Raw genomic sequence first — 27980 nt, forward strand, 5'->3', positions numbered from 1 at the left:
AGGGGGCACGAGCCTGGCCTCAAGGGGGCAAGCGTGGGGCAGAGGGTCCTGCAGCTCACCTGGGGTTGCCGTGCTGGTAATGGCGTTTCCCCAGGTGCAGCTGCATGCCCTTGCTCGGTGCAAGGGCAGAGAGGCCAATCACAGGGGCAGGGAGGTCCAGGAGGCGGGCGGGGGGGGGGGAGGAGGGAAGAGAGAAGCCGGGGAACACAGGGAGCGAGGGGGTCTGGGGCTGCAAGCGGGCACAAGCCTGGCCTCAAGGTGGCAAGCGTGGGGCAGAGGGTCCTGCAGCTCACCTGGGTCGCCGTGCTGGTAATGGCGTTTCCCCAGGTGCAGCTGCAGGCCCGAGATGCCAATCACAGGGGGAAGGAGGTCCGGGAGGCGGGCGGAGGGAGGGAGGGAGAGAGGGAGGGAAGAGGGAAGCCGTGGAACGCAGGGAGCGAAAGGGGTCTGGGGCCGCAAGGGGGCACGAGCCTGGCCAAAAGGTGGCAAGCGTGGGGCAGATGATCCTGCACCTCACCTGGGGTCGCCGTGCTGGTCCGATTGACAGGATGGTTGGAGTATGCAAAACTTGGGTTTCTCTTTGTGCCTGATCACATTGTAGATGCAGCTTGAAGAACAGGTATTCTAGGTACATTTCTGAAGGACGGCCAACCCCCAGGTGGTTGACGGCTCTAAGTGGGGTTATATGCGATTTTTACAAACCCACATTTCAGAGTGGTACATTTCATTGTGACCATAATACCGGAATACAGTGATTATTTTTGGGGGGTGCTTCCCCAAGCCCTCTTTTTATTTACCCTTTTAACGCCACCCCAACCTCTCATACCGCATATATATTTAATATTTTCAGTGTTTTTCGGTATTATGTTCTTCAGTGAAATGTACCACACTATTTTGTTTTCGGTAAAATGACTGATGTATGAAGAGTGTACCCAGTCATGTTTCTTTTCACTTTGGAGTCTGACAAACTCCATTGGCATCATCTTTACATTGTGACACAGAGTACATTCAGTGCAGTGGCACATGGAAGTCTTTCAGATTTCCCAAAGGTTTAAATACCTTCTCTTGGTGAAACTACTGTTTCCAAGAGTAGTGAAGTGAAATTGACATTACTTACATTTTGGAACTTTCTAGATCCAGCCCACACTAACTTACCATAGGGTGCTAGATAGGTTACTTAGTATCCCCTTTGTCTAGTTTCTCATGTAACATTTTTATGTTACCCTTTCTACAATTAATGGCTGGTGGCAGTGGTTTACTTTTTACTACCATTGTGTGTTTTTATCGCGGGCTGCAATTGCAGCTGCAGTAAGACACCCATGGGTGCCCATTTTGTCAAAATGTCCCAGGTCGTCCTTTTTCGCAATTTCTTGTTGGAAAGGTCCTTCTTGAGATTTACTCTGCACGCCAAACCAGGTTTGGTCCCTTTGTTCGTTTTATCTTTGGCAGGATTCACGAGTGTCTGGCAGGGATAGGAAGTGAGGGAGGTGCCCGAAACTCCCTCTACTTAATCCCATTGGTTACAGGATTGCACCCAAAAGTGACTCAGAGCTTCGGCACAGCAGCAGGGCTTCACTGGGCAAACCAACGGTCCAGGAGTTGCAGCAGCCATCTCTTCAGATTCCTTCGTCCAGTGGTCGACTGCCTTCCAAGCCAAAATGCCTTGCCTGTTATGCAGGTTTCTCCCATTCATTCATAGCCTAGCTGTCACTCACACAGAAGGGTGGCTGTCCTCCAAGGCCAGCCAATCACCTTTGGGTGCATTCCTGTAACCAAGGAGACTAAGCACAGGGAGTTTCGGGCACCTCCCTCACTTCCTGCCCTGCCAGAATTGCTGGAGCCAGAGACGGGCTTCAGCAGTGAACCCCGCCAGAGACCAAACGAACAAAGGGACCAAACCTGGCTTGGCGCACAGTGTAAATCTCAAAAAGGACCTTTCCAACAAGAATGACGAACAAAGAAGACTGGGGTCACTCATGGGTGCTTTACTGCTGCTGCAATTGCAGCCCGCGGTAGAAACACACAATGGTAGGAAAAAGTAAACCACTGCCACAAGCCATTAATTCTAGAAAGGGTAACGTAAAAATGTTACATGAGAAACTAGACAAAAGGGGATACTAAGTAACCCCTCCAACACTCTATGTAAGATAGTGTGTGCTGGGTCTACAGAGTTACTGAAGTTAAGTAGTTAATTTCACTTTACTGCTCTTGGAAACAGTAGTTAACCAAGAGAAGGTATTTACACCTTTGGGAAATCTGAAAGACTTCCATGTGCCACTGCACTGAATGTACTCTGTGTCACAATGTAAACAGATGATCCATATGGAGTTTGTCAGACTCCAAAACCAAAAGAAACAATGTTCAAATTAAAGAAAAATACATGAGAGAGTGGGGAAAAAGGTCTCGGTCTCTACAGGATGAAAATTAAAAGTCCTAAAGTCCAGCAAAAAGAGCAGGCTGTCTCTAAGGTGGAAGGGAATTAGCACATGTCTCTGAATTCTCCCCAACAGGTGTGATTTACGTAACTTTAACTCTTTACCTCCACCTGTATCACCGTCCTTCCACCCTATTCCTTTTTTCATCCCTAACAGCTTATGAGGCTGTTTCTACTTTTTCTTTGTCTCTCTTCTTCTCTTGATTCACTTTACCCCTCATTGCCTTTCTATCCCCCTCTTAAACCTTCTCAACCATGGCTTTCCTCCTATCTTTGCTCTAAGCACCGTGTTCTCCATCGTCTTGAAAGACGCTGTCTCAAGGCCAATTCTAGGGTGGATTATTCTTCATACTTTTCCTACCATGCTCTCTATAATGACTGTCTACTCTCTGCTAAACATCTCTTGTTCTATGATCTCCTACACACAGTCTGCCCACTCTAGGTGTCTTTTTAAAATTATTTCTCGTCTTTTGTCTCCTCCCACCCTTAACTGCTCTGCCAATTCTACTCTTTCAGCCTTTGACTTCGCTCAATTGTTCTCCTTCAAGGTAGCTTCTCTTCGTTCTGACATTGAAGCTTCCATCTCACCCAAAACTAAAACTTCTTTCAATCCTGCTTCTCTACCTCTATTTCCTGCTTTAAACCAATCTCCAATGCTGATACTTCTCTTCTATTGCCTGAAGTCCACCCCACTGCCTCTCCTACCGATCCAATCCCTTCTGCACTCATTCTCAGTCTACCCTCCTTTGGTGTCTTACCTCGCCTCTTTTTTCAATATCTTTTAACCTCAACTTTTCCATTATCTTTTAATTATGCTTCCATCATCCCAATTTTAAAGAAACCTACCGCCGATCCACTACTTGTTTCAAATGTGTCCTATTTCCCTGCTTCCAATCTCTCTGAATTACTTCTCACATAATTCCAGTCAGGTTTTCGCCCTCGTCACTCAACTGAAACTGCTCTCCTTTCTGTTTTTAAACTCACTACTTATTGTACGCTGTTGTAAACATTCTTCTGGACTTATCTGCTGCGTTCGACACCGTCGACCACTCCCTTCTACTGGCGTCTTTTTTCCTTTTGGTTTTGCAGGCTCGGCCCATTCCTGGTTTCAATAATCTTTCTCAAAGAACCTTTTATGTTTCATGGGCTGGCAAATCATTTAATATTTTTTGCTTGCCCATGGCATTCTGCAAGGGTCCGTATTGGGCTCTTTTATGTTCTCTCTACGCTTCCCCTCTTGCTGCCGTTATTTCTTCCTTTGGTCTATCACACCACTTCTATGCTGATGCCACTCATCATTTCATTTCCTTTTCTTCTTTTCCCTCTGAGATTCACCACACTCTTTCTGCTGGTCTTCTAGCCATTAAATATTGGATGTCCTCTCACTATCTCACACTTAATGCTAGGAAAAATGAGGTTCTCTTTTTTTTTTTTTTTTTCCCCCGCTAACACTCTATCCCCTTCTCCTCTGTTCTTTTATTTCCTTCCCCCATCCTAGCTTCCAATCTAGTCTATGGCTCGAAATCTGGGGCTCTGCCTTGACTCTAATCTATTTCTCTCGACAATTCTCAAACATTGCACGCTTGCCATATCTGCACAATATCCGTAAAGGCCGTCCATTTCTCACTATTCAAGCTTCAAAACTTTTGATTTCTTGTTTGATCTTTTCCTGACTTTTCTACTGTTCCTCTGCTCTTTTTGGGCTCCCAACTTCTCGTTTTGCGCCTCTAAAATCTGTTTTTAACTCATCTATTCGTCTCTTTAGTCTTCTTTCTTTCTGAGATTCTATTTCATCTTCCCTCGCTACTCTTGGCTGGCTATCTTTTCACTCTCAACTGAAATAAAAAATGTTGTGCCTCGTCTTCAAGTCCCTCTATGGACTTGCTCCTGTCTTGGTATCCTTCCATACCCTTTTTCGTTCCCTCCGCTCCTCCTCTCAATTTCTCTTGGTGGCACCTTGCCCCTTTGTGCTCAATCTTGTTTTCGTACTTTTACTCTTCTACACTGGAACACTCTCCCTTACTCTTTGTTCTATTTTTGTCTATTCTTTATTTCGTAAGTCATTGAAGTCTCCTCTTATTCAACATGCTTGATTGATTGTTTTATTATTGTTCATGCTTATTGATTTTATTGTACCGTTTTTCCTGTTCTCTGTACAGAGCCTGAATTGGAGCTGTCTATTTGACTTTCTCTGTCCTAGTTTCCCAAAGGTCCATCTTCTGACCCTATTGGCTTTGGCAATGCTGGTTCTTCTATTGGTTGTTTCTATTGCTAGGAAACAGACTGCCTATATCCCTCTGGGAGAGTATATTCGTTATTAACAGTTGCTAAAGTGTGTTCTACCTAACTCTGAAACTTTCCCTCCCAGCTCATTTTTGTAAAGGTGATGGATGGAAGTGCTGACAATAATAGATGTCACTCGGTGTGCTGGATATGTAAAGCATCAAAAAGTTATTCCCCTGCATTATTGTTTCGTATATTAATTGATTCCAATTCACATTGAATGTTATTGTTGCTTGTTGCATGTTAGATTTGTGTGCCTTGTGTATATATAAATAAATGTTAGAACTTTAAGTGAACTATAACTTTAAGTGAGTAAGTGTTTACTTGGATACCTCTGTGAACTGGTTTCATTGTACGCTCAACAGCTCACATTACTCCTTCCTAAAATGAGTCTGGCTGCTCAGTTGCTCTACCAACTTGTGTAGTACAGGCCTATATTAAAAGGTGGGTTAACTAATACCAAGAGATAAATCTTGTAAAGATCCACGCCAGTTGGACTTTAGAAAAACGTACCTAACGCGGGTAATTTTGCTTAGGTCATTAAATGGAGTGTAAGGACAATTCTAGCCCGGCTGTAGCAAGGCAGTAGTCCGAGCTCAGCTTTAGCTTCATTGCTTAAAGCTCCAACAGTTACTAAAAAACAAAAATCTTGAATATGACTTTTCAGGGTAAGGTGTTCTCGTTTCTGTGATTGTTAAAATGTTTGATTTTACATGTCAGCAATGAGAAATGTCTCAGTTAATCCTGTGGAGAAATAAAAACAAAAGCATGACACTTCAACTTTGACCTTTTGAACTTGCTGCATCACTGGGCACTATCTTCCTCTACATCATGGGAAACTCTCTTCGTAAAGAGGGCATGTTGCTTTAATATTGATGAATTAAAGAAGCAAAATTAGATTTCGGCCAAAGCTCAAAAAACCCATTTGTCACTTATGAATTGGCCTTCAACTATCATACCACGCTCATGTTCCTGTCTACTATGCTTCTCCAGACAGGATCAATAGTCGATCATGTTTGCTCCCTTTACTTTTTACTACAGATTTTTACATGCAATCCTTTAAAAACAACTCTAGTCGGTCCTGTCATAGCAAAATCTAGAATAGTTGTGCAATAGATTCAAAACAAGGATCTTGGTCATTAGCATTTCTCGCACATATAGCGAACACTAATGATGCAACACTTTCTAGAGACCACCACGCTGTACTGAAAAGTGTCACTGCAACATAGAAAACGTCTGTAGTCATTACAACAAATGTTGACGTTAGTCTGCTTGCCATGAAGATGACATTTCAGACGAGCACCTATCGGTGTCTGCTCTCGTGGTCTACATGACCGAGTACAGACACGGCCACCAAAAACATAAGGGAGCCCTCTTTGATCGTGATTGGTACATTTTTAGCAATATTCCAGCGCGAGGATCTGTAGCAATGCTTCAGTGCGGCCTTGGTTCGGAGTTGACATTTCCTAATGAGCTGTTTACGTATTTGGTTAAGATCGGTTATTTGCAGTAAGTTGGACCAATGAGCTCTGTCACCCATAGGCTGTGCTCGCTGCTTAAACAAGTACATTGCGTTCGATGCAGGTTTGATGGTGTATTCTTAGTTGCACTCTAGGGATACAATACACTATGAAGTCTTGCAGTGTGCGGTCACTGGTAAAGGGAGTAGCGCACACATTTGTTTGCACCAATAAAGATAGACTTGCTTTGCTGATAGGTGAAATACATAGGACAATGAAGATTGTGAAACACAATGGTGCTTTTTTTCCGTTTACTACTTCCAAGTTTTTCCCTGTTCGTTTTAACGATGACACTGAAGTTGTATTCGTTTTTGGCAATTTTTCAAAAATCGTTTTTTAAACAAGTGGCCTCGAACAAGCATACCCATGCAAAATGTGTCTGCCACTTGCAATCTGGCTTGAGCGTCTCATACTATGTCAATTTATACAAATAACTACTATGTGAGATGTATTGAAGGGCATGGTGCTGGCAAGTAAATCGATAAAAACAGCTTGAGCTATGACAGCATGCAGTAGTCGGGTTGAAATTCGTATGGGAAATACCTTGTTAGGACAGGTTCTCGTACCTGGGTTCAAGAGGTAGAGGAAAACTTAGCAGCAAAGGGTTTCAGAGGAGCACATGAGAGAGTGATACTGGCTCCTGACTTGCAGGCGGGGATACCATCCTGATGTTGCTTTCCCCTCCTACTTCTTAAAGATGCCCTTCATTAAGTTTTGGACTCGGGGGAAGGCTAGGCGTCGTTGTATGGTTTGCTAGTTGCAAAACCTTTTTCTATTTACTGAAGGCAAGCCTGGTTTTCTTCACAACGTTTTTCACTGGTGAAGTTCGGCAAACAATCTGAATAGTGTTTGGTATCAAACTGCCCTGTGAGCTCTGGACTGAGGAGTGGGCGGGGTGTAAGGGGAAGGAATGCCTAGATGTGGTAACGTACTTGGGACAAAATCACACAGAAGGAATACACAAAGCGAATTTGAAATAAAACCAAGCATTTGGAAGGTTGGACGATGAAATGGGGCGAGTGGCCTTCCCATATGCACGAAAATATCATGCCAAACATCTGTTTGTGACAGTGAAATAATCGCAGAACTTGGTGACATCCTTGGGATGGCAGGAGAAATGGGGACAGCACGACCACTTACAAATGTTATCAGTAATGCGGTACGGTTTGAGCAAATTGTCAATTTTCATTTTTGCTCAGTATTTATAAACCTTAATTTAAAATGAAATTTCGATTGAGCTGTTTTCGAAGGGATTGTGTCCTCCGACGTATTCCTCATCTTAGATCTTAGATATCTCCTTCCAGCTCTGCTGGCCTCGGAACATTTTTTCTCTAGAGGGCGCTGCGCGTCGACGTCCTCCGAGTCGATGTCCCTCGACAGCCGCCGTATCGACGTTCGACGTCATCCTGCCTATAAAGGCCGCGCGCAGCGTCCGTTGCTCAGTTCCGTTTTTCCGCGCTTACTCAGTGCCTCGGAATACCGTTGCTCAGTTCTTAGTAAAGATTAATCCTATTTACCTCGAGTTATCCGATCCGTACTCGATGGCTTCCTCGTCGGAACCGACAACTCCTCGATCCGGCTTCAAAAAATGTCGAGATTGTGGGAAAAAGATGTCGTTGACCGATCCTCACAGAATTTGTCTGTGGTGCTTGGGAGCTGAACACCATTGTTCGGAATGCGAGGACTGTATGTCCATGACAGCTAAGGCCCTGAAGGAGCGTAGGGGGAAGCTGGAGAAAGGTAAGACTTTTAAAGCTTCTTCTTCGTGGACGAAGTCGAGACATTCGTCTCCTCGTCACCATTCGCGCTCCAGGTCTCGGAGTGGGTCTCATCACTCCTCGAGATCGAAGCACTCGAAGAGGAGACGTCGAAGATCCCCTTCTCCGTCTTCCTCTACCTCTGTTTCGCCAAAAAGAATCCCTTGCCCCACGAAACATAGTTCCCGGGCTGAATGGGAGGAATTCCGAAAGAATATGATGAGCGTCTTCGAGAAAGCGGCCTCGACCCCCTCGAAGACTGCTGAGAGCGAGGCTCTGGTCGAAAGACCCGAAGGTCAAAAACGCCGCGAGTCGCAGTACCCAGCGAAAGAAACCTCTCGAGTGCGTTTCGAACCCTCGAGCAGGACTATGACCTCCAAACCTTCCTCGAAGGTTCCGTCGACGAAGGTCCCGTCGACGTCGAGGTCGATGTCTTCGACGCCGTTGTCGAGGGGACCTTCGACACACGGGTCTGTCGACTCGACGCCGGCCTCGACACCGGCGTCGACGCCAAGAAAAGTCACGGTTACCACACATCCAGTGACTATCCCCAGGCCCTCGACGTCGATGGCTTCGATATTGTCGAGTAGAATTCCAATTCTGTCGAGGTCCTCGAGGCCTCCACCTCTGTTTTCGACGCCACGCTCGAAGCCTTCGGCGTCGACGACATCGACGCTTTCGAGGCCAATAATGACAAGTTCGGCACCCTCTGCCTTGGAAATGGGATTTACTCCCTTTATGAGTTCAGAACAATTGAGAACTATATCCTCAATTTTAGAAGAGGGTGATTTGTCTGAACAAGACACATTTGAGTTACAGGGACCTGTAACCCCAGTTAGAGAGGAATTTTCCTCTGAAGAGCGCAGATTAAAGGATCTTCATGATTCTTTACATGAGGCAAGTGGGTTAGACACTTCCCCTGAGGTGGAGTTTGCTAAGCCAGACCCGGGGGAGCATGCTGAAACCCCCTACAGAGCCTTAATGGCCAGGATTACAGAGTTCATGGGGTGGTCTGCACCTTCACAATCTTTCCAACAAGATGACCTCACGGATATTCTTGACAAAGGCCCACAAGAGGATCCTGTGGTGCCCTTTCATAAAGCTCTTCAGAGAAAGATCATGACAAACTGGGAAACCCCAGATGTAATACCAGCAGTAAATAAAAAACTGTCTACAAAGTACAGGGTATCTTCCACAGACCCAGAGTTTTTGTCTAAACACCCATCCCCAGAAAGTCTGGTGGTACAAGCAGCATCCTCTACCGATGTCAAGACGGCTTATCCTACAGTCCCACAGGACAGGGACGATAAAAAATATGATGCTTTGGCAAAGAAAGTCTTTTCAGCATGTAGCATGGCGTTAAAGTCTGTTAATGCTACTTGCACCCTTGCTAGGTTCAGCCATACACTTTGGGAGTGTGCTTCTACAGCGGCTGACTGCATCCCGGAGGGAGAAGAAAGGGATGCGTTCCTGAATATTATACAGGACGGTAAAGACGCTATGTGCGAATCCCTCCAGACGGGCATTGATTCGGCTGACAGTATCAGCAGAGCAATGGCGGCAAGTACATCAACCAGGAGATTCGCTTGGTTGAGAAAGTCGGGTTTTGCCCCAGATGTGCAAGCCAGGCTCTTGAACATGCCATTCGATGGCTCTTCTTTGTTCGGGAAAAAGGTGGATGACAGTTTAGAGAAACTGCAAACTTCAAAAGCTGCAGCAAAATCCCTAGGAGCTGCAATCCGTCAGACTCCTTTTCGTCCCACAGGAACCTCTGCGAGGGGCAAGTCCTTTCGCTTCTACTCCGCATTCGGAAGAGGTAGAGGACGACCGGCTCAAAGGGGTCAAAGAAGAACTACCCGAGGTGGACGGGGTAGATATTCTAAAGCCGCAGAAACAGCAGGTGCCTCTTTACCATCGGCATTTGCATCAGCCGCCCCAAAACCACTCTGAGGACTCCCCTCACAGGACACCTGTAGGAGGCAGGTTGACTCAACATCTGACGGTATGGCAGGCTATCACGTCAGATGCTTGGGCATTGGAAACAGTCGCTCAAGGTTACTGCCTGCCTTTCCTACGTATACCTCAGTCATCCACCGGGGATCAGCTCTCAAAAAGCTCCAGATCCGCTCCTCTTGCAGGAAATTTTGGACCTGCTAGAGAAAGGTGCCATAGAACCGGTACCTGTAGCGGAGAGGAACAAGGGCTGGTACTCCCCTTACTTTCTCATTCCGAAGAAAGACGGAGGACTGAGACCCATCTTGGACTTGCGAGAATTGAACAAATTCCTCAGAAAAGACAAATTCAAGATGGTCACACTTTCTCAGATCCTCCAGGCCCTTCAGTTCCAGGACTGGTTGGTATCTCTGGACCTTCAGGACGCTTATTTCCATGTGCCTATCCATCTCAAACACAGGAAATACCTGAGGTTCGCAATTGGCAACTCTCACTATCAATTTCGAGTGCTGCCATTTGGGCTGACCTCCGCCCGAGGGTCTTCACCAAGTTAATGTCAGTAGTGGCTGCAAGTCTAAGGAGGGAAGGGATTCACGTCTACCCCTACCTGGACGATTGGCTGATCAGGGCTGTTTCTCCGGAACAAGCTCAGATCCAGCTAAATCACACTTCCTTCACAGACTGGGCTTCTCCCTCAATTTAAAGAAGTCACAAATGATACCATCGCAGAGACTCCAGTTCATAGGAGCGATCCTGGATACTTCCCTGGGAAAAGCCTCGCCACCAGAGGTTGAGGGCTCAAGATATTCTACAAATGGTTACCAAGTTCCAGCATGCCCAACGTCTCCCAGCCTTCGACTTTTTGAGGTTGCTAGGCCTCATGGCATCCTGCATTTTCCTTGTGCCAGAGGCTCGCCTGAGAATGAGATCCCTCCAGTGGGCACTGAGGACTCAGTGGTCACAATTCTCAGGGAGAATGACAGATCTTCTTCAGGTTCCCGGCAGGGTGGCTCGAGACCTTCAGTGGTGGGCCTGTCAGGAGAACATTCTGAAAGGAGAACAGTTTTGGCAACCCTGGCCGGAGATGACAGTAGTCACGGATGCCTCACTCACGGGGTGGGGAGCCCACGCCAACGACTTGACCATCAGCGGTCGTTGGTCTCCATCGGAGTCCAGACTACACATCAACCTGTTAGAGCTGAGAGCCATCAGACTTGCGCTGAAGGCTTTCCTGCCAGCTGTACAAGGGAAGAACGTCCTGATAATGACGGACAACACGGTGGCCATGCATTACCTCAACAAAAGAGGAGGCGTAGGATCACTACCCCTGTGCAGAGAGGCGATGCAGCTCTGGTTTTGGGCAATCCAAGAAGGAATCTCTCTATCGGCAGTTCACCTAGCCGGAGAGAAGAACTTGACAGCGGACGCTCTGAGCAGGCAGAACACAGTCTCCCACGAGTGGGAGCTAGCTCAGGAAGTCCTTCAAGAGATCTTCGCCCTTTGGGGAACCCCTCAGGTAGATCTGTTCGCTACCAGCCTAAACAGGAAATGCGACCTGTTCTGCTCAAGGGAATTTCCTCCGAGAGGAGCTCTGGGAGACGTGTTCATAGTGGACTGGGAGTTTCCGCTTCTGTACGCGTTCCCACCGGTCCCTGTCATTCCTCAAATGATCAGGAGGTTGAGAAGATTCCGGCGAACCATGATCCTAATTGCCCCGGTTTGGGCCAGGAGAACGTGGTACCCGGACCTTCTAGACTTGTCCATCTGCCCTCCAATTCGACTTCCACTCAGAGAGAACCTACTCTCACAGAAGGGAGGTCAGGTTCTCCATCCAGACATCAACACCCTCAACCTTCACGCTTGGCTTCTGAACGGCTGAGGTACAAGGATTGGGACCTCCCTGATGATGTTATGGAGGTGTTGCTTTCGGCAAGGAGGCCAGCAACAAAGTCTTTATACCGCTGCCGTTGGAACAGATTTTGCAGCTGGTGTCGAGAACAGAATATCGACCCATTTTCATGTGGTACACCAATGGTTTTGTCCTTCCTACTATATTTGGCAAATTCAGGCCTTCAAATTGGCACCATTAAGGGCTATCTCGCAGCGCTATCCATCTTTAAGCGTACTGCGGAAGAACCATCCTATTTCAAATTACCCTTGGTAATACAGTTTCTAAAGGGGTTAACCAATGTTTATCCCCCCAAGACCATTCCAAGTTCCCCTATGGGATTTAAACTTAGTACTAACTTTCCTGATGGGTACACCTTTCGAACCTCTCCATTCTTGTTTGTTAAAATTACTTACCCTTAAAACTGTTTTATTAATAGCACTTACATCTGCTAGAAGGGTGAGCGAATTACAAGCTCTTTCTTGTAAACCCCCTCATACAATCTTTCACAAAGACAAAGTTGTCCTGCAAGTGAAGCCTAATTTCCTCCCAAAGGTGGTTTCTGAATTCCATATCACTCAGAAGATTACCCTACCATCTTTCTATCCTCCTCCTCACCCGGGGAAAGAGGAAGAGAGGTTACACAGACTAGACCCTAGGAGGGTTTTAAGTTTTTACATTAGTAGACTAGCCAGGATAAGACAGGCAGACCAGCTGTTTGTAGGTTACACAGGTCACAAGCTGGGGTTACCAATAACTAAGCAGACCATTTCCAGATGGATCATTCTAGCCATTCTGGAATGTTATAAACTGGCAGGGAAAGAGCCCCCTCAAAACCTTAGGGCTCATTCGACCAGAGGTATTGCAGCTTCATCGGCCCTCAAAAGAGGCGTGCCGGTTAAAGACATATGTGCGGCCGCTACATGGTCGTCTGTCCATACCTTTACACGTTTTTACAATCTGGATTCCTCCTCCAGTCAAGAGACTACGTTTGGAAGGGCTGTACTGCATTCTATTCATCAATAGAAGACAGCGTGAAGTCAGTACTCCCTCCTCCGAATATAGAATACTGCTATGGGAGCCTATCTAAGATGAGGAATACGTCGGAGGACACAATCCCTTCGAAGAACAAGTTACTTCTTACCTTGTAACGTTCTTTCGACGGGATGTTCCTCCGACGTATTCCTCATCGACCCTCCCATCCATCCCCGCAGTTCTACTTCCCTTGTTGTTGCAGCTTACGCTCCTTCAGGGTGATTAGTCTAGTCCAGACAGTAATACTGTGGGCTACAAAACGGAACTGAGCAACGGACGCTGCGCGCAGCCTTTATAGGCAGGATGACGTCGAACGTCGATACGGCGGCTGTCGAGGGACATCGACTCGGAGGACGTCGACGCGCAGCGCCCTCTAGAGAAAAAATTTTCCGAGGCCAGCAGAGCTGGAAGGAGATATCTAAGATCTAAGATGAGGAATACGTCGGAGGAACATCCCGTCGAAAGAACGTTACAAGGTAAGAAGTAACTTGTTCTTCTATCTTATTAAATGAATTTACTTTACAATGTTATTGTTTTGTGACATTAAATAAAACCAGGTACAGACCTCTTTACTGAGTTCCTCAAACTATCTGAAAAGGGGAAGATATACTCTTGTACGAGAAAGTTTATTTAATATTTCATCTGACTAATTTACCCTTTAACTCATTTACCCTTTTCAATTAGCTCGGAACATCAAAACGCTCTCAGGTACAATTTCATTTCAACATTAACTTTACAGCGTTTTGGTCAAGTCTTTGTAGCTTATGCAACGTTATGATTTTTCTTTCAGCGATTCTGCTGCTAAGGTCATGGTTGAACTCTTGGGAAGCTACACGGAAGACAATGCCTCCCAGGCGCGGGTTGATGCACACAGGTACTGTGATGTGAAATTGCTGCAAATCATCTTCATAATTGCATGATCTGCTTTAATTTATGACTTTCAAATACATATGTTTTGTTTGCAACCATAAAAAAAGGCACACTGGTCACCTGATTAGTTTGTCATAATCTAAAGACCTGGTGTAGGCAGCGTGACTGCGTGGCCTGTGACACACACCCCCCCCCCCCACTATGGCACTTGTCCGCTGAAATGATCCCGTGGCCAAGAAGTGCAGTACATTAAGGAGCTTCTCCCCGGGGCTGAGTGCTTGGGAGCACAGGGTGGGTGATGTGAGGTCATCCTCCCACTCACTGACCAAGTCGAGTATTATGTGAGGTGGAAACCTGTACCTCTCACACACGTGGTCATCAGGCATCCTATAAATGCAGTTAAAGGTGAGTAAAACCTAGTCTTACACATTTGGCATGGCAGTATGCTATTCAAGGGGCGTAAAACCACATTGGTGAACTTTTAGAAGGACCGTATGTAATTCAAGGTAAGCAGACCCTATTGGTTTGTTTATTTATTGTGCGTGCCAGACCCTGAGGTAGCAGGGTGCATGTGACAAGAGGGCTTACAGCTTAGTAGTAAACTAGGTTACTTATTCAGTTTCAGGAATGTTGTGACAGTAGTTATGAAGTCGAACTAAGGGCTTAGTAAAACCATTCAACTGAGGCAGTACAAGACTCCACTCTTAGCATAAGGCTGGACTACCTGAGTTCATGGTAGCGTAGACAGAGCAGCCAGGAGGGAGAGAGTGCTGTAGAATCAGTACAAGTGAAATTGTAATACCAATGGTCCAAAGAAACACTGAAACACTATGTATGTGCAAATAAAGGATTAATTTAAATACAAGTAGGTCCAGATAAATCTATGGGGTAAGTAAGTACTAACACATTATACAAAATCACAATTATAAAAACACAACACTATTCTTGAAAGTACACAGACCCAAGTATAGACCTTATTTGAAGTACCTAACAGTAGTTCTAGGAAAGTCAAAACCTTTTCATACACATTCAGTATAGGCCAAGCCTATTCTTGGGGAGTAAAAACCAATGGTTACTTTTTACAATTACATTCAGTAATGCAAGGGCAGTGGACACTTCCAGTTGTATAATGATTCTCAGTACAAATCACTTAATCAGTCACTGAACAATATACTTTTGGTGAATAGTGGAACACTTATTCTAGGTGCAGTAAAAACCTATAACTACTTTTGTGATGACACAGTTATACTAGGTGAGTAAAACCTAAGGATGTAATATACCATTACAGGTGCTTTTGAAATCCGGGACCCCTGATTGAGGTAATCAGTAACTCTTGTAACTTATTTTGGATGGCAAACAGCTAACAAGGTAACTAAAACCCACATACTTTTTTACCTCACAATGAAGGGGAAAGTAAAACCTAATGTCACACTTTACTGAATGACTCAGTTATTCTAGGTAGCCAACAACCTAATGTAGACTTATTCTGGACAGGCTAGCACTAAGTCAGGGGAAGCAAGACCCAGTTGGGGGACACTCATACCATTATCCTCAAAGGACTAATATGGTGGTACCAACACTTTACTTTTGGGAAGAGGCACAACCTAATCACATGAGTAAAATACCTTCACATCTACTTTCTATTTATACTGGCAAATCAGTTGCTAAGGAAGAAAAGATGTTAACCATACTTTTAAGAATAGTGCATCACACATTCAAGAGCATTAAGAACTTTTGTAACTGTTCAGTCTTAGAATTACAGTTACCAACCAACTCATTACAAGTAAGCAACTTTTAAACACTTATATTCTTTTCTAAGCAGAAGTCCCAATCACTTGAAAGTCTTTCCCTTATTCTTGGAGCATGAGTGTTCTCAGTGGCAGAAGGGGGGGTCACTAGGACTAGTGACCAACAGGCAGTGTCAGAATAGGTACTTTAGTAGCAAACGTCTGAGTTTCTTAAGAAAACTGGGCAAACAGGTGAGTACTTTACTTTAGAGTTAGAAGAGGGTCCATGGGCTTTGCAGAAAACACCCTAGCAGGATTCTAGCAGTGGGACTGGGTGCACTAGATGAGAGGCCTCCTCGTCACAGAAAACAACCCACAGCTACACAGAAATCCTAACAGGCTTACGGTAAGTACATACCCAAGCCAACACAGTACCTCAGCATTGAAGAAAATTTTGCAGCAGGAGTACTTCAGGATCTGCAGCCAAATACCCGGTCAGTTGATTCCTTTTCGTGAAGACTGAAAACAAGACCTCAGAAGGGACTTTTCAGTAGGGATCGATAAAGGCTCTAGGCAAGGTTTCCCTCGTGGCTGAATGCGGTTCTGCGGATTTGGTGCCTTTTCAAGGAGCACAGAAGAAGACAGAAAATCGCGGTTGAATTCTCGTCGTTTTAAAGGTCCAGCACTCTGGTGAGGGGAGTTTTCAGATGTTCATGTCTCTGGAGATCCTCCAGGATGCCCACAAAGTTTCAGTGAGATTCGGAATTCGGAAGACCGTGCACCACACGATGGCTTGAGGTCCCAGGGTATTGGGGTATTGTAACAACGCATGTGATGGCACAAAATGCAGGTCTTGAGTCTAGTGAGCCTCACCAGTCTCTGGGTCGTCGTTTTCAGAGTCACCAGGTCGATTGGAAGGAAGGGCTACAGCAGGCTCTGGTCACACAGCAGGCTCTCCGGTCGCTGGAAATCATTTCCGCCACTTTTCCTTCATCATCCTCTTCGGTTTAAGTTCCAGTGGTCGGTCGACATGTCTTCAGCTTCCAGGTTCGCAGTATTTATCAGGAATTACCGCACAACCTCTGCATTGTCTCCCCGCATTTTACAAGAAGGGGCAGTCTGTTTGTCCAATCAGGACAGCCAGCCCCCCACTCGGATTTGTCCCCATTCAAGCAAGGCGTAAGACAAAGGGCTGGGGAGTTTGGACTCCTCCCTCACTTCCTGCTCTCACACACAAACTGGAGCCTGGGCGGGGAGTACAGGGGACAAAAATCACACAAAGGAATTTCCCGCCCTGGATGTCAGGGGAAGGAACAAGAAATGGCAAGAAACACTAAAATGGCGAAAAAAGAAGACCAGGGCCATTTTGGTAAAAATGGACGCCCTTGGGTTCCTTTACTGCAGCTGTGAACACAGCCTGTGGTAAAGGTGCACCAAATTAATACAAGGTATCACTGCCACCAGTCATTTAAGGTAAGCTTGTCACTGTAACATAATTGTTAGTTTTAGTGTGAAAGGGGATGCATTGCATCTCCCCAGCACTCCACATAAGGTGGGGTGTGCTGGCTTATCAGAATAAAATGTAAAAGGGATCCAAAGATCCTTTCTGTTGGGGAGAATTCTCAGAAATGTGCTAATTCCCTTCACCTTAGACACCCCCAGCAACTTTGCTGGATTTTGAGGACTTGATTTTGTTAACCTGGAGAGAGTGAAACCCTTTTTCCCACTCTCTCATGTATTTATGTGTGAATTTTACTTGTGTTACTTTTGGTTGTGGAGTCTGACAAACTCCATAGGCATCATTGTTTACGTTGTTACAAAGCACCTTCAGTGCAGTGACACAGGGGAGTCTTCCAGGTTTCTCAAAGGTTTAAAAACCTTCTCTGGGATCAACTACTGTTTCCCAGAGCAGTAAAGTGAAATTGACTTTACTTACCATTGTAACTTTCTAGACCCAGCACACGCTATCTTCCAATAGCGTGCTGGACGGGTTACTTAGTATCCCCTGTGTCTAGCTCTCGTGTAACATTTTATGTTGCCCTTTCCTCACTGAATGACTGGTGACAGTGGTTTTGTTGGAACTACCATGGTATATCTTTACCGCAGGCTGCGTTCGCTGCTCCGGTAAAGCAACCGCGGAAGCCATCTTTTTCAAAATGGCGCAGAGCCATCTTTGACAAAATGACCCGACCTTCTTTTTTTCGCCAGTTTTGTGGAAAGGTCCTTCTAGAGATTTTCTCTGCGCGCCAAACCTTGTTTGGTCTCTTTCTTAATTTCGCCTTTGGCTGACATTCAGGAGTGAAACCCGCCTCTGGCTCCAGAGAGTCTGGGGTAGGAAGGGAGTGAGGGAGGTGCTTGAAACTCCCTGTGCATAGTCTCCGAGGAGGCCCATATGCACTCTGTGGTTATTGGCTGGCTGACTGTCCGTCAAGGACAGCTATCCTGCTGGATGAGTGACAGCTAGGCTGGAATGAAAGAGAGAACTGAATAAAAGGTGAGTCTTTTGGCTTGGAAGGCAGAGTCGACCACTCGACGAAGGAACCGAAGAAGAGCTTGAAGAGGGCGCCTGCTGCAACTCCTGGACCGTTGGTTTGCCCGGTGAAGCCCTGCTGCATTGCCAAGTTTGCATCGACGGAGAAGCCCCTGCAAGGACGACTTCTCCGCTTGAGTTGGTGGGACCAATCAACTCCAAAGTAAGACACCTGGACATCCACCTTGGAGCCGGTTGAATTTCCACAGAGTGCTGCTGGAAAACCAATAGCCAGGGAGAGGAACACCAGATAGTGTGTGTTGCTTTTAAGCTTGCCTAGAGCTTTTGGAAGATAATCAGGAAGCAGGACTGACCGAGCCTGAGCCCGCTCAAGAGAGTGCGGGACCCCATCAACAACAGTCCACCTCAACAGCCAGGAACCGGGTTGTTGCTATTTGCGGTAGATGCAAGGAGCTAAAACAGGAAACGGCCACTGAAAGTGAAGATTGCCAGTTGTGACCGTCCCAGTGCATTGCAGGATTCCCCCGACGTCCTCCCTCTTGTCCCCACGACTGAGGCCCAGGAACAGTGAGATCTGCAGAGCTGCACAGGAACAGATGTCATCAGCTGCATCTTTTTCTTATAAGGTACTGTAAAACAGGTCTAAGAGACTTGCTGTAACTTCAACAACTCACAAGTCTAATCAGCTTGTGGCCCTACATTGTATTCTTCTTTTCATCAGCAACCCCTAAGAACTTGTGCAAACACTTTTTCATTTACTTACTTGAAGTGCTGCATCCTATACAAAGACTTTTGCCCATTGACTTTGGGTTAGCCTATTGAATTATGACTCGTCTAAGAGCGCCTGAATGTATTTGCCCTGCTTAAGAATATTGGTGATCTCTTGTGTTCTAATAACCTTTGCCTTTTACCAACTTTTAAGAGTGTTCTGAATGCCAACCGTAAGATAATGTTCCCAGCACCCTTGTTATTGAAGTTACCTGTGGGTGTAGGTTTTCTGTGGGCCATCCCAAAAGGGTCTGGTCTGATTCAGAAGCTCAGTGTAAGTATTGAAGTGTAATTGTGTGTTACTTTTATATTGCTCCCTTCTAAAGGAGGCTTTAGAACTGACTGACAAATTAATAATTGTTTATGCAAGAAACCTTGAGTGTAAGAGTTTATTTGAATAACTGTAACTGTGAATCTTTGTGTAACTCCACAACTGCTCACATTTCCCCTCTTGAGATAAGCCTGCCTGCTCAACACGCTACCAAAACTGTGTAGTACAATCTTATACCAAAGGTTGGGTTGCCTATACCTGTAGTCCTAGTTGTTTGTAGTGTTCCCAGAGGGTACTGCATTCAAACTTTGCCTAACAGCCTTATTCTGCAGTCTTGTACTGCCTCATTTGAATGGTTTTACTAAGCCCTTAGTTGGACTTCATAAAAACTGTCCTAACACAGGGTTACTGCCTCCCCTTTTAAAAAGGCCTCAAAATCATCCACCCAGGAGCCACTCATACAAAGTTCCATATCCGGTCCTTGTGCAGGATATTTTGAGCCTTCTAAAGAAATATGCTATAGAACCAGTACCTGTAATGGAGAGTAACAAAAGGTGGTACTCTCCTTATTTCCTAATTCTCAAAAAGGATGTAGGATTGAGACCCATCTTGGAAATGAGATGCTTGAACAAGATCCTCAGCAAGGACAAGTTCAAGATGATCACCCTTTCTGCGATCCTTCAGGCCCTCCAGCTTCAGGATTGGATGGTGTCATTGGACTTTCAGAATGCTTACCTTCATGTGCCTATCCATCACAAGCACAGAAAGTACCTGAGGTTCGCAGTTAGTGGTTCTCATGATCAGTTTTGAGTTTCGCCAAGTTAATGGCGGTGGTGGCAGCGAGTCTCAGGAGGGGGGGGGGGGTAGATTCATGTCCATCCCTACCTGGACAATTGGCTGATCAGGGCTCATTCTCCTGAACAGCTCCATGAACATATCAGCATAACCTACCACTCTCTCCACAAACTGGGATTCTCCCTCAATTTCAAGAAGTCACACATGATATCATCTCAAAGGCTCCAATTTATCGGAGCAGTCCTGGACGCACCCTTGGAAAAGCCTTGCCAGCCGAGGTTGGGGTCTGAACACATTCTGCAGATGGTCATCAAATTCCAGAGTGCTCAGCGTCATCACGCTTTAGACTTTTTGAGGTCAAAATTCCAGAATGCCAGCGTGTTCCTGCTTTAGACTTTTTGAGGTCACTCGGCCTTGTTGCATCCTGCCTTCTCCTGCTGCCAGAGGCTAATGGGCTCTCAGGACACAGTGGTTTCAGTTCTCGGCAAGATGTTGGATCTGCTTCAGGTCCCGAGCAGGGTCGCAGAGGATCTCCTGTGGTGGGCCTGCGAAGACAACATCTTGAAGGGAGAACCCTTTTGCCAACCATGGCCGGAGATGACCATCGTTGGGGAAGCCGCACAGGATGTGGAGCCAACGATCGGACAGTCAGCGGTCATTGGTCTCCATTGTAATCCAAACTACACATCAATCTTTTGGAGCTGAGAGCAATCAGACTTGCGCTGAAGGCCTTTCTGCCCTGTGTGTGTGGAAAGAATGTCCTGATAATGACCGACAACACAGTGGCCATGTACCACTTTAACAAGAGAGGTGGTGTAGGGTCACTACTACTGTGCAGAGGCAATGTAGCTCTGGTTCTGGGCAATTCCAAAAAGAATCTCCCTAGCAGCAGTTCACCTAGCTGGAGATGAGAACACAGTGGCGGATGCTCTGAGCAGGCAGAATACAGTCTCCTATGAGTGGGAGCTAGCTCAGGAATGCCTTCAAGAGCTCTTTGGCGGAACCCCTCAAGTGGATCTGTTCACGACCAGTGTAAACCGGAAGTGTGAGCTGTTCTGCTCCAGGGAATTTCACCCAAGAGGAAATCTAGTGGACGCGTTCATAGTGGAATGGGAATTTCCACTTTGTACATGTTTCTTCCAGTGCCCGTCATTCCTCACATAATCGGGATGTTGAGAAAGTTCAGGAAATCCATGATCCTATTTGCTTGGATTGGGCTAGGACTGTTAGGCAAGATTGTGTGCAGTACCCATAGGGTGCACTACAACAACCCTGACCACCTGGCAATAGCAACCCAACCTTTGGTATGTCTGTACTACACAGGTTTGTAGTGTGGACGAGTAGCCAGGCTTATCTCAAGAGGGGTCAATGTGAGCTGTAAGGGAGTTGTACAGAGGTTCACAGTGACAAGTATTCAAACGAACACACACAGGGTTTCTTGATAAAACAATGATTAATTTATTTTCCAGTCAGTTAATGTAAGCCTTCTTCAGAAGGGAGCACTGTAAAACACCACACAAATATACTTCAAAACTATACACACTCAGTTCTGAATCAGTAAATTCCCATTTTGGGTGGCATACAGCAGAGACCTACACCCGCAGGTGACTTCAATAGTTAGGGTGCTGTTGACATTCATTTATTACTGTTGGCATTCAGAATTAGTTTAAGAACAAGTCAAAGGAAAAGGTTATTAGAGCAAACAAGATACCACAATTATTCTTAAGCAGGCAAATACTTTCAGATCCTCCAATAAGAGTCATTCAGTGAAACGGGCTAAGCCAAAGTCAATGGGCAGAAGTCTATATGAGCTGAAGCTCTTTTTTGCAGGTAAGTAGAATAAGTATTTGCACAATGTTTTAAAGTCTTTGAAGAAGAAGAAAAAAACGAATCAATGTAGGGCCACAAGCTGTTAGCCAACCACAGAGCTAATTTCCCTTGAATCAAACATCAGCAACCTCGTAGATCAAGTGACAATAACAATCAAGGAAAACAAGGATATCTGGCACCAAGCCGTATTTCAATCTGTGAACTCAGACTAGGTGAAATAAGTGAAAGAAACGTATGTCCACACAAGAACTATATTCAAGGAAACTAAGTGAAAGAAACTTAGTACAAACTAACTTGTGTCTTTTAAAGATTTTGTCACAAACATTTGCACCATATTTGGACATTTGGCACCAAGTCCTATTTCAACTTGTGAACTTAAGGAGAAGTGTATTAAGGAGACTAAGTGAGAGTAACTTAGTACAAACAAACTTGTGTTACTTAAAGAATTTTCTTTTTTGTGAGCTCAATTTTTTGTGTTGTATTTCAAAATGTGGTAAACTGATTTCTTGATTAAAATATGTGTTCCCGCCTAAAGAAATAAATCCTTTCTCTGCCATCTAAACTCCAATCTACTTACTTTTTGCCAACATCTAGAAATAACGAAGCGCGACAACGGGGCGTTTCTTTTCTTTAGACTTGTGAGTAGTAGAAGATGCAGGCAACTCTACAGCAAGAGGTAAGTTCTCTTAGACTTTGTATAGTACCTTTAAAATGGGGAAAAGATGCAGCAGATGACTCCTGTTCCTGTGCAGCTCTGCAGATCTCACTGTTCCTGGGCCTCAGTCGTAGGGACAAGAGAGAGGACGTTGAGGACTCCCGCACTGCATTGGAACGGTCAAAACTTGCAACCGGCAAACTTCACTTTCAGTGGCTGTTCAGCGTTTCAGCTCCTCGCGTCTACCCCAAATAGCAACACCGCGGTTCCTGGCTATCGAAGCACTTTCCTTGCTTCTGGGGTCCCGCACTCTGTTGAGGGGGCTCAGGCTCGGTCAGTCCTGCTTCCTGGGAGTCCAGTGGATCTTCCTGGAGCCCTTGGCCAACTTAAAGCAAAGCACACAATCTGGTGGTGGTCTCCCTGGATATATGGTTTCCAGCAGCAGCTCTGTGGAAATTTCACTAGCTCCGAGAAGGATGTCCAGGTGGCTTACTTTGGAGTTGATTGGTTCCACCAACTCAAGAGGAGAAGCCGTCCTTGCAGGGGCTTCTCTGTCGATGCGAACTTGGCGTTTCAGCACAGCAGCAGGGCTTCACTGGGCAAACCAATGGTCCCGTAGTTGCAGCAGGTGTCCTCTTCAAGTTCTTCTTCGGTTCCTTCGTCCAGTGGTCGACTCTGCCTTCCAAGCCAAAAGACTCGCCTTTTATTCAGTTCTCTCCCTTTCATTCCAGCCTAGCTGTCAGTCACCCAGCAGGGTGGCTGTCTTTGCCGGACAGTCAACTGGCCAATCATCACAGAGTGCATTTGGGTCTCCTAAGAGACTAAGCACAGGGAGTTTCGGGCAACTTCCTCAGTTACTGCCTATCCCAAACACCCTGGAGCCAGTGGCGGGCTTCACTCGGGAATCCCGCCAAAGACAAAACGAACAAAGGGACCAAGCCTGGTTTGGCGCGCAGAGTAAATCTCAAGAAGGACCTTTCCACAAAGAAATGGCAAAAAAAGACCACCTACGAACGCAGCCCGCTGTAAATGCACACCATGGTAGAAAAAAAAACGAAACCACTGCCACCGGCCATTCAGTGAGGAAAAGGTAACCTAAAAATGCTACATGAGAAGCTAGACAAAAGGGGATACTAGGTAACCCCTCCAGCACCCTATTGTAAGATGGTGTGTGCTGGGTCTAGAAAGTGACAAATGTAAGTAAAGTCAATTTCACTTTACTGCTCTGGGAAACAGTAGTTTATCGCAGAGAAGGTATTTAAACCTTGGGAAATCTGAAAGACTTCCCTGTGCCACTGCACTGTAGGTGCTGTGTGACACAATGTAAAAGATAATGCCTACGGAGTTTGTAAGGCTCCATAGTCAAAAGAAACACAAAGTTCAGAAATCACATTAAAATGCATGAGGGAGTGGGGAAAACAGGGCCTCATTACCTCCAGGTAAAAAAAAAAAAAGTCCACAAAAACCAGCAAAGTTGGTGGGGGTCTCTAAGGTGGAGGGAAGTAGCACATTTCTGAGAATTGTCCCCAACAAGAACACGTTACTTACCCATGGTAACGTTCTTTCGACTGGATGTTCCTCCCACATATTCCTCATCGCTCCTCCTAGCCTACCCCAAAGTAGAAATTCTGTGCATTACACCTGTTAGGGAGAATTTTCATTTTAGTGCTTAATTCCTCCCACCTTAGAGACACCCAGCTCCTTTGCTGGACTTCAGGACTTTTTAATTTTAACCCTGGAGTGAGTGAGCCCTTTTTCTCACTATCTCATGTGTTTTGATCTGATTTGGATTTTATATTTCCTTTTTGTTTTTGGAGTCTGACGAACTCCTTAGGCATCTACGTTTTGTATGGTGACGCACAGCACCTTCAGTTTAGTGTCGCAGATAAATCCTTTAGATTTCTCACAAGGTTTAAATAGCCTTTCTTGGGCATACTACAGTTCCCAAGAATAGTAAAGTGATATTGACTTTACTTACCTTTTTCTCTTTGTAGGTCCAGCACACCCCAGTTTATGTGGAGTGCTGGGGGGGTTACTTAGCCCCTTTTCCTACTTACTCATGTAAAAATGTGTTACCCTCACTACTTTAAATGGTTGATGGCAGTGGTTTAATTTTTCTACCATTGTGTGTTTCTACCACAGTCTGAATCCTCAGCTGCAGCATAGCACCCATGGGTGCCCATTTTGTCAAAATGGCCCAGTCTTCTTTTTTTCACCATTTCTTGTTTGTGAGGTTTGTCTTGGATTTTGCTCTGCGCACCAAACCAAGTTTGAGCCCTTTTTTCATTTTGCCTTTGGCGGGCTTCAGTGCTGAAACCCGCCTCTGGCTCCAGAAACACCCCTGTCCTTTGTCCCCAGGGTTGCCTGAATGCACCCAGTCTTGATTGGCTGGCTGGCTGGCTGGCTGTCCTTGCAGGACAGGTCCCCGCTTCTGTGAGTGACAGGTAGGCTGTGCATGAATGGGAGAAACCTGCATAAAAGGTGAGGCTTCTTGGACTGAAGACTGAGTCGACCACTGGAAGAAATATCTGAAGAAGGAATCGTGAAGAGAAGCTTGCTGCATCCTCCTGGTCTGTTGAACTGCCTGGTGAAGCCCTGCTACTGTGCTGAAGCTCCCTTTCCTAATCGACTAGAGAAGGTCCGGAAAGGACGATTTCTTCCCTTAGGGTTAGTGGGACCAACTAACTCCGTGACGAACTATGCTGAGGGACCCTCCCCAATTGGCTGTACGTCTTTGCTGCTGCTGGAACCGAGTGCCAGGGGTTGAGAAATCCGTAGTCGAGTGATCGTAGTCGAGTGCAACGTCTTATGCCGGACCAAAGCTCCAGGAAGATCCTGAGGACCCTGCCAAAGCAGGACGACCCAAGCTCGAGTCACCTCACCAGAGTGCTGGACTCAAGGAGTGAAGGAAGCCCATCCAGTGTCCAAGATCTGTGGTGGTGCTATTTGCCAGTAGCTGAAACCGTGAAATGCCGCTGACCTGAAAGCCTGTAGCTGCCGCCGACCTTTGCTTTGCTGTGCAGGAGTCCTCTAGACGTCCTCCCTCTTGTCCCCACAAATGAGGCCCAAGAACACAGGATCTGCATCCATGCAACCAGACAGAAGCCAGCTGGATTCACCTTTCTTCTAACCTAAGGTACTGTTCTGTAATTGCCTCTTTGTCTATAGCTTGCTTTTCTCAGTTGAGATTTGCCGTAGCTGCTTTTCTAGAGTTTATCTCAGCTCTTAACCTTCACAAGTGTAACAGCTTGTGGCCCAACAGCGATTTTCTACAACAGACTCTCTAACTTTGTGCACGACATTCTGCTATCTAAGAAGTGCCTCAGCTCCATAGACTTTGTCCCAGTTGACTTTGGCTGTCCTGGCTCCCTGCAGACTCTTCTACTCTATTGACCTTGATTCTTACTGACCCTCATAGGTGATACATTGGTCTTTAATATTTGTTGGGAAAGGTTTTTATCTAGATGACTTTGGAAGATTTGAAAGATTTGAAAGTGCTTCCATGCTCTGAGAATCTGTTTAACCTTTTTCCTTCTTTTAACCTTTCCTTTCTATAAACCTCAGAATTTACCAAGTACAAAAAGTGATATATAAATGCCAGTACTGTCTTAGTTAGCCAGGTCACCCCAGGGTGTAGGAAGTGTGTATGGAGCATCTCTAAAGAGTGTCTACTTGCTTGACTTGATTCTGAGAAAGTATTTTGAAGTGTTTTTTTTATTGTTGCACATTGCCCTTTTTAAAGAATGCTTATTTAAAACTGACAGTAAATAAATAGATAATTATTTTACTAGAAAACCTTGATTGTAAGTGTTATTTGAATACTTGTATTTGTGGATTTCGAAGCTATAGCTCTACAGCTCACATTTACCCCCCTTGAGATGGGTCTGACTGCTCACACTACCAACTTGTATAGTGCAGCCCTATACCAAAAGATGGGTTACCTAAGGTCAAGGGTTGTGTAGTATCCCCAAGGGTTACTTAATCAAGTCTTGCCTAATACCTTATGTGCTTTCCCGGTCTGATACTGTCTGGGACACACTGATGATGGTAATTCTGCACAAGGAAGGTGTAAAAAATAGAACTGAAGATAACGGGCGCTGCACATGAGAGAGATATATATATATATATATATATATATAGATAGATTTTTTTTTCTTTTCGGAGGCTTGTGGAATCTGCTTAGATCACATGCTGTGCATAGGCCGACATCTAGTGGAAGCTGCGGAGTATTACAGTTTGTTTTTCGAAAATCGAAAATGGGCGTCGACACAGGGCGTGCCAGTAATACTATCCCTAGTGTGACGTCCACTGTACCCATGATCCCTCACGCGTGTAGGACCCTCAGATTGTTTTTTTCTGCCATACTAGTCGAAGCATTTCGCGGAGTTCCATGGCCTTAGCAATAATTTTGCTAAATGTTGTTATATTTACCCATTTCTCCACCCCAACGTCGAGTCACCGAACTTCCACACTCGACGCCGGCCCGGAGAAGAATTCGACCGTCGACCGCTGCACTACGGATTTGGGTCTCGGCCTGGGCCTTGGAAGGCCTCTGGCCTCGGCCCTGCAAGTAGCGAGAGTGGGGGGTGGACATACTCTACACTCTCTGGTATAGAGGTACATTATTATATATTCCTACACCTACTAGCCCGCTGCCACAAGGTGCGTATGGAGGGTACCCCTTTCCAATTCTGCCTCAAGTGCAACCGCAAGTACCCTTGGGTCGACAGGCATGCCACGTGCAATCTCTGCTTGCCGAGGGAACACCCCGAGGCGAACTGCAGAGCGTGTAGTAGGTTTAAACCGAAAACACTTAAGGACCGTTCGATCAAGCGTTGGGCCCACCACGCCAGGCGTCAGGAGGCCATGGCAGCGGAGGGCGCCTTCAGTGATGGCAGCAATGCCGTACTTTCAGACGATGAGGGCAACGTGGCGTCAAGAGACAGCCGAGCACAAGTCCCTGACCTCGGAAGGTCGTCCGGCGACACAAGCGCTACCCACAGCACTTCCACAAAGCACATGAAGTCCAACCGAGACTCAACGCGCACGTCCAGTTCTCGGAAAGAGGCATATAGAGAACGGTCCGTATCAGTGTCCTCTGGGCGTTCTCGATCTAGATTGTCGCATGACTCCAGGCAATCATCCACTGTTGCCAAGAGTGCCTCGCTCCCCAGTGTAACGGAAGTTCGATGTCTGAAGACGAAGCCGACTTCCATCCCCATACCGCACTCCATGAGTCGGCGCCCGCAGACCGCGTAACGGCGGCTCCCGAGTCCCTACCTCCACGTTCTAAATATAGGGACACCACCCCGAACCTCGACGCCAGGCGTCGGAAGGCTCCGGAGGGGCAAAAAAACAGGAAAAAGCCTTCCGCCAACGGGGAGGGGGGAAAACAGAGGAAGCATTCTCAGCCTCCTCACACACCTCAAAAACTTCCCACTCCTCATAAACAGACAGACAAGTCCCAGTCCTCTGTTATCCCAAGGACACCTGCTAAAACCAGTAAGTCTAGTCAGGATAAGGCGGCGAAAGCCCCAGAAAGGATCATTCCCAGTTCTAGAGAATGGTCTAGTGATGTCATAGACAGGGTTATGTCAAGGAGGTCTTCATTGGCAGATTTTTACACAAAGAACCCTGAACACTTTCTCTCCTATACTCCCGACGGGTCAGCACCCTCAGGCTCTAAGGATCCAATACCTCCAA

At 46.0% G+C, this 27980-nt stretch overlaps 1 protein-coding gene across 2 annotated transcripts in view; it reads left to right on the top strand.

The window, feature by feature from the left end:
* EIF3M (eukaryotic translation initiation factor 3 subunit M) overlaps positions 1-27980 on the top strand; it is a 219293-nt gene that overhangs the window by 111302 nt on the left and 80011 nt on the right. The window contains exons 6-7 of one of the 2 annotated variants that reach the window (XM_069623566.1): positions 13555-13578; positions 13661-13744. In XM_069623566.1, the coding sequence (XP_069479667.1) occupies positions 13555-13578; positions 13661-13744 (108 nt within the window). The remainder of the gene's footprint in view (positions 1-13554; positions 13579-13660; positions 13745-27980) is intronic. The other variant, XM_069623567.1, reaches the window with a different exon arrangement.

This window comes from Ambystoma mexicanum, chromosome 11 (genome assembly GCF_040938575.1).
Source record: "Ambystoma mexicanum isolate Mex_15411 chromosome 11, UKY_AmexF1_1, whole genome shotgun sequence".
Taxonomy (NCBI): Eukaryota; Metazoa; Chordata; class Amphibia; order Caudata; family Ambystomatidae; genus Ambystoma; species Ambystoma mexicanum.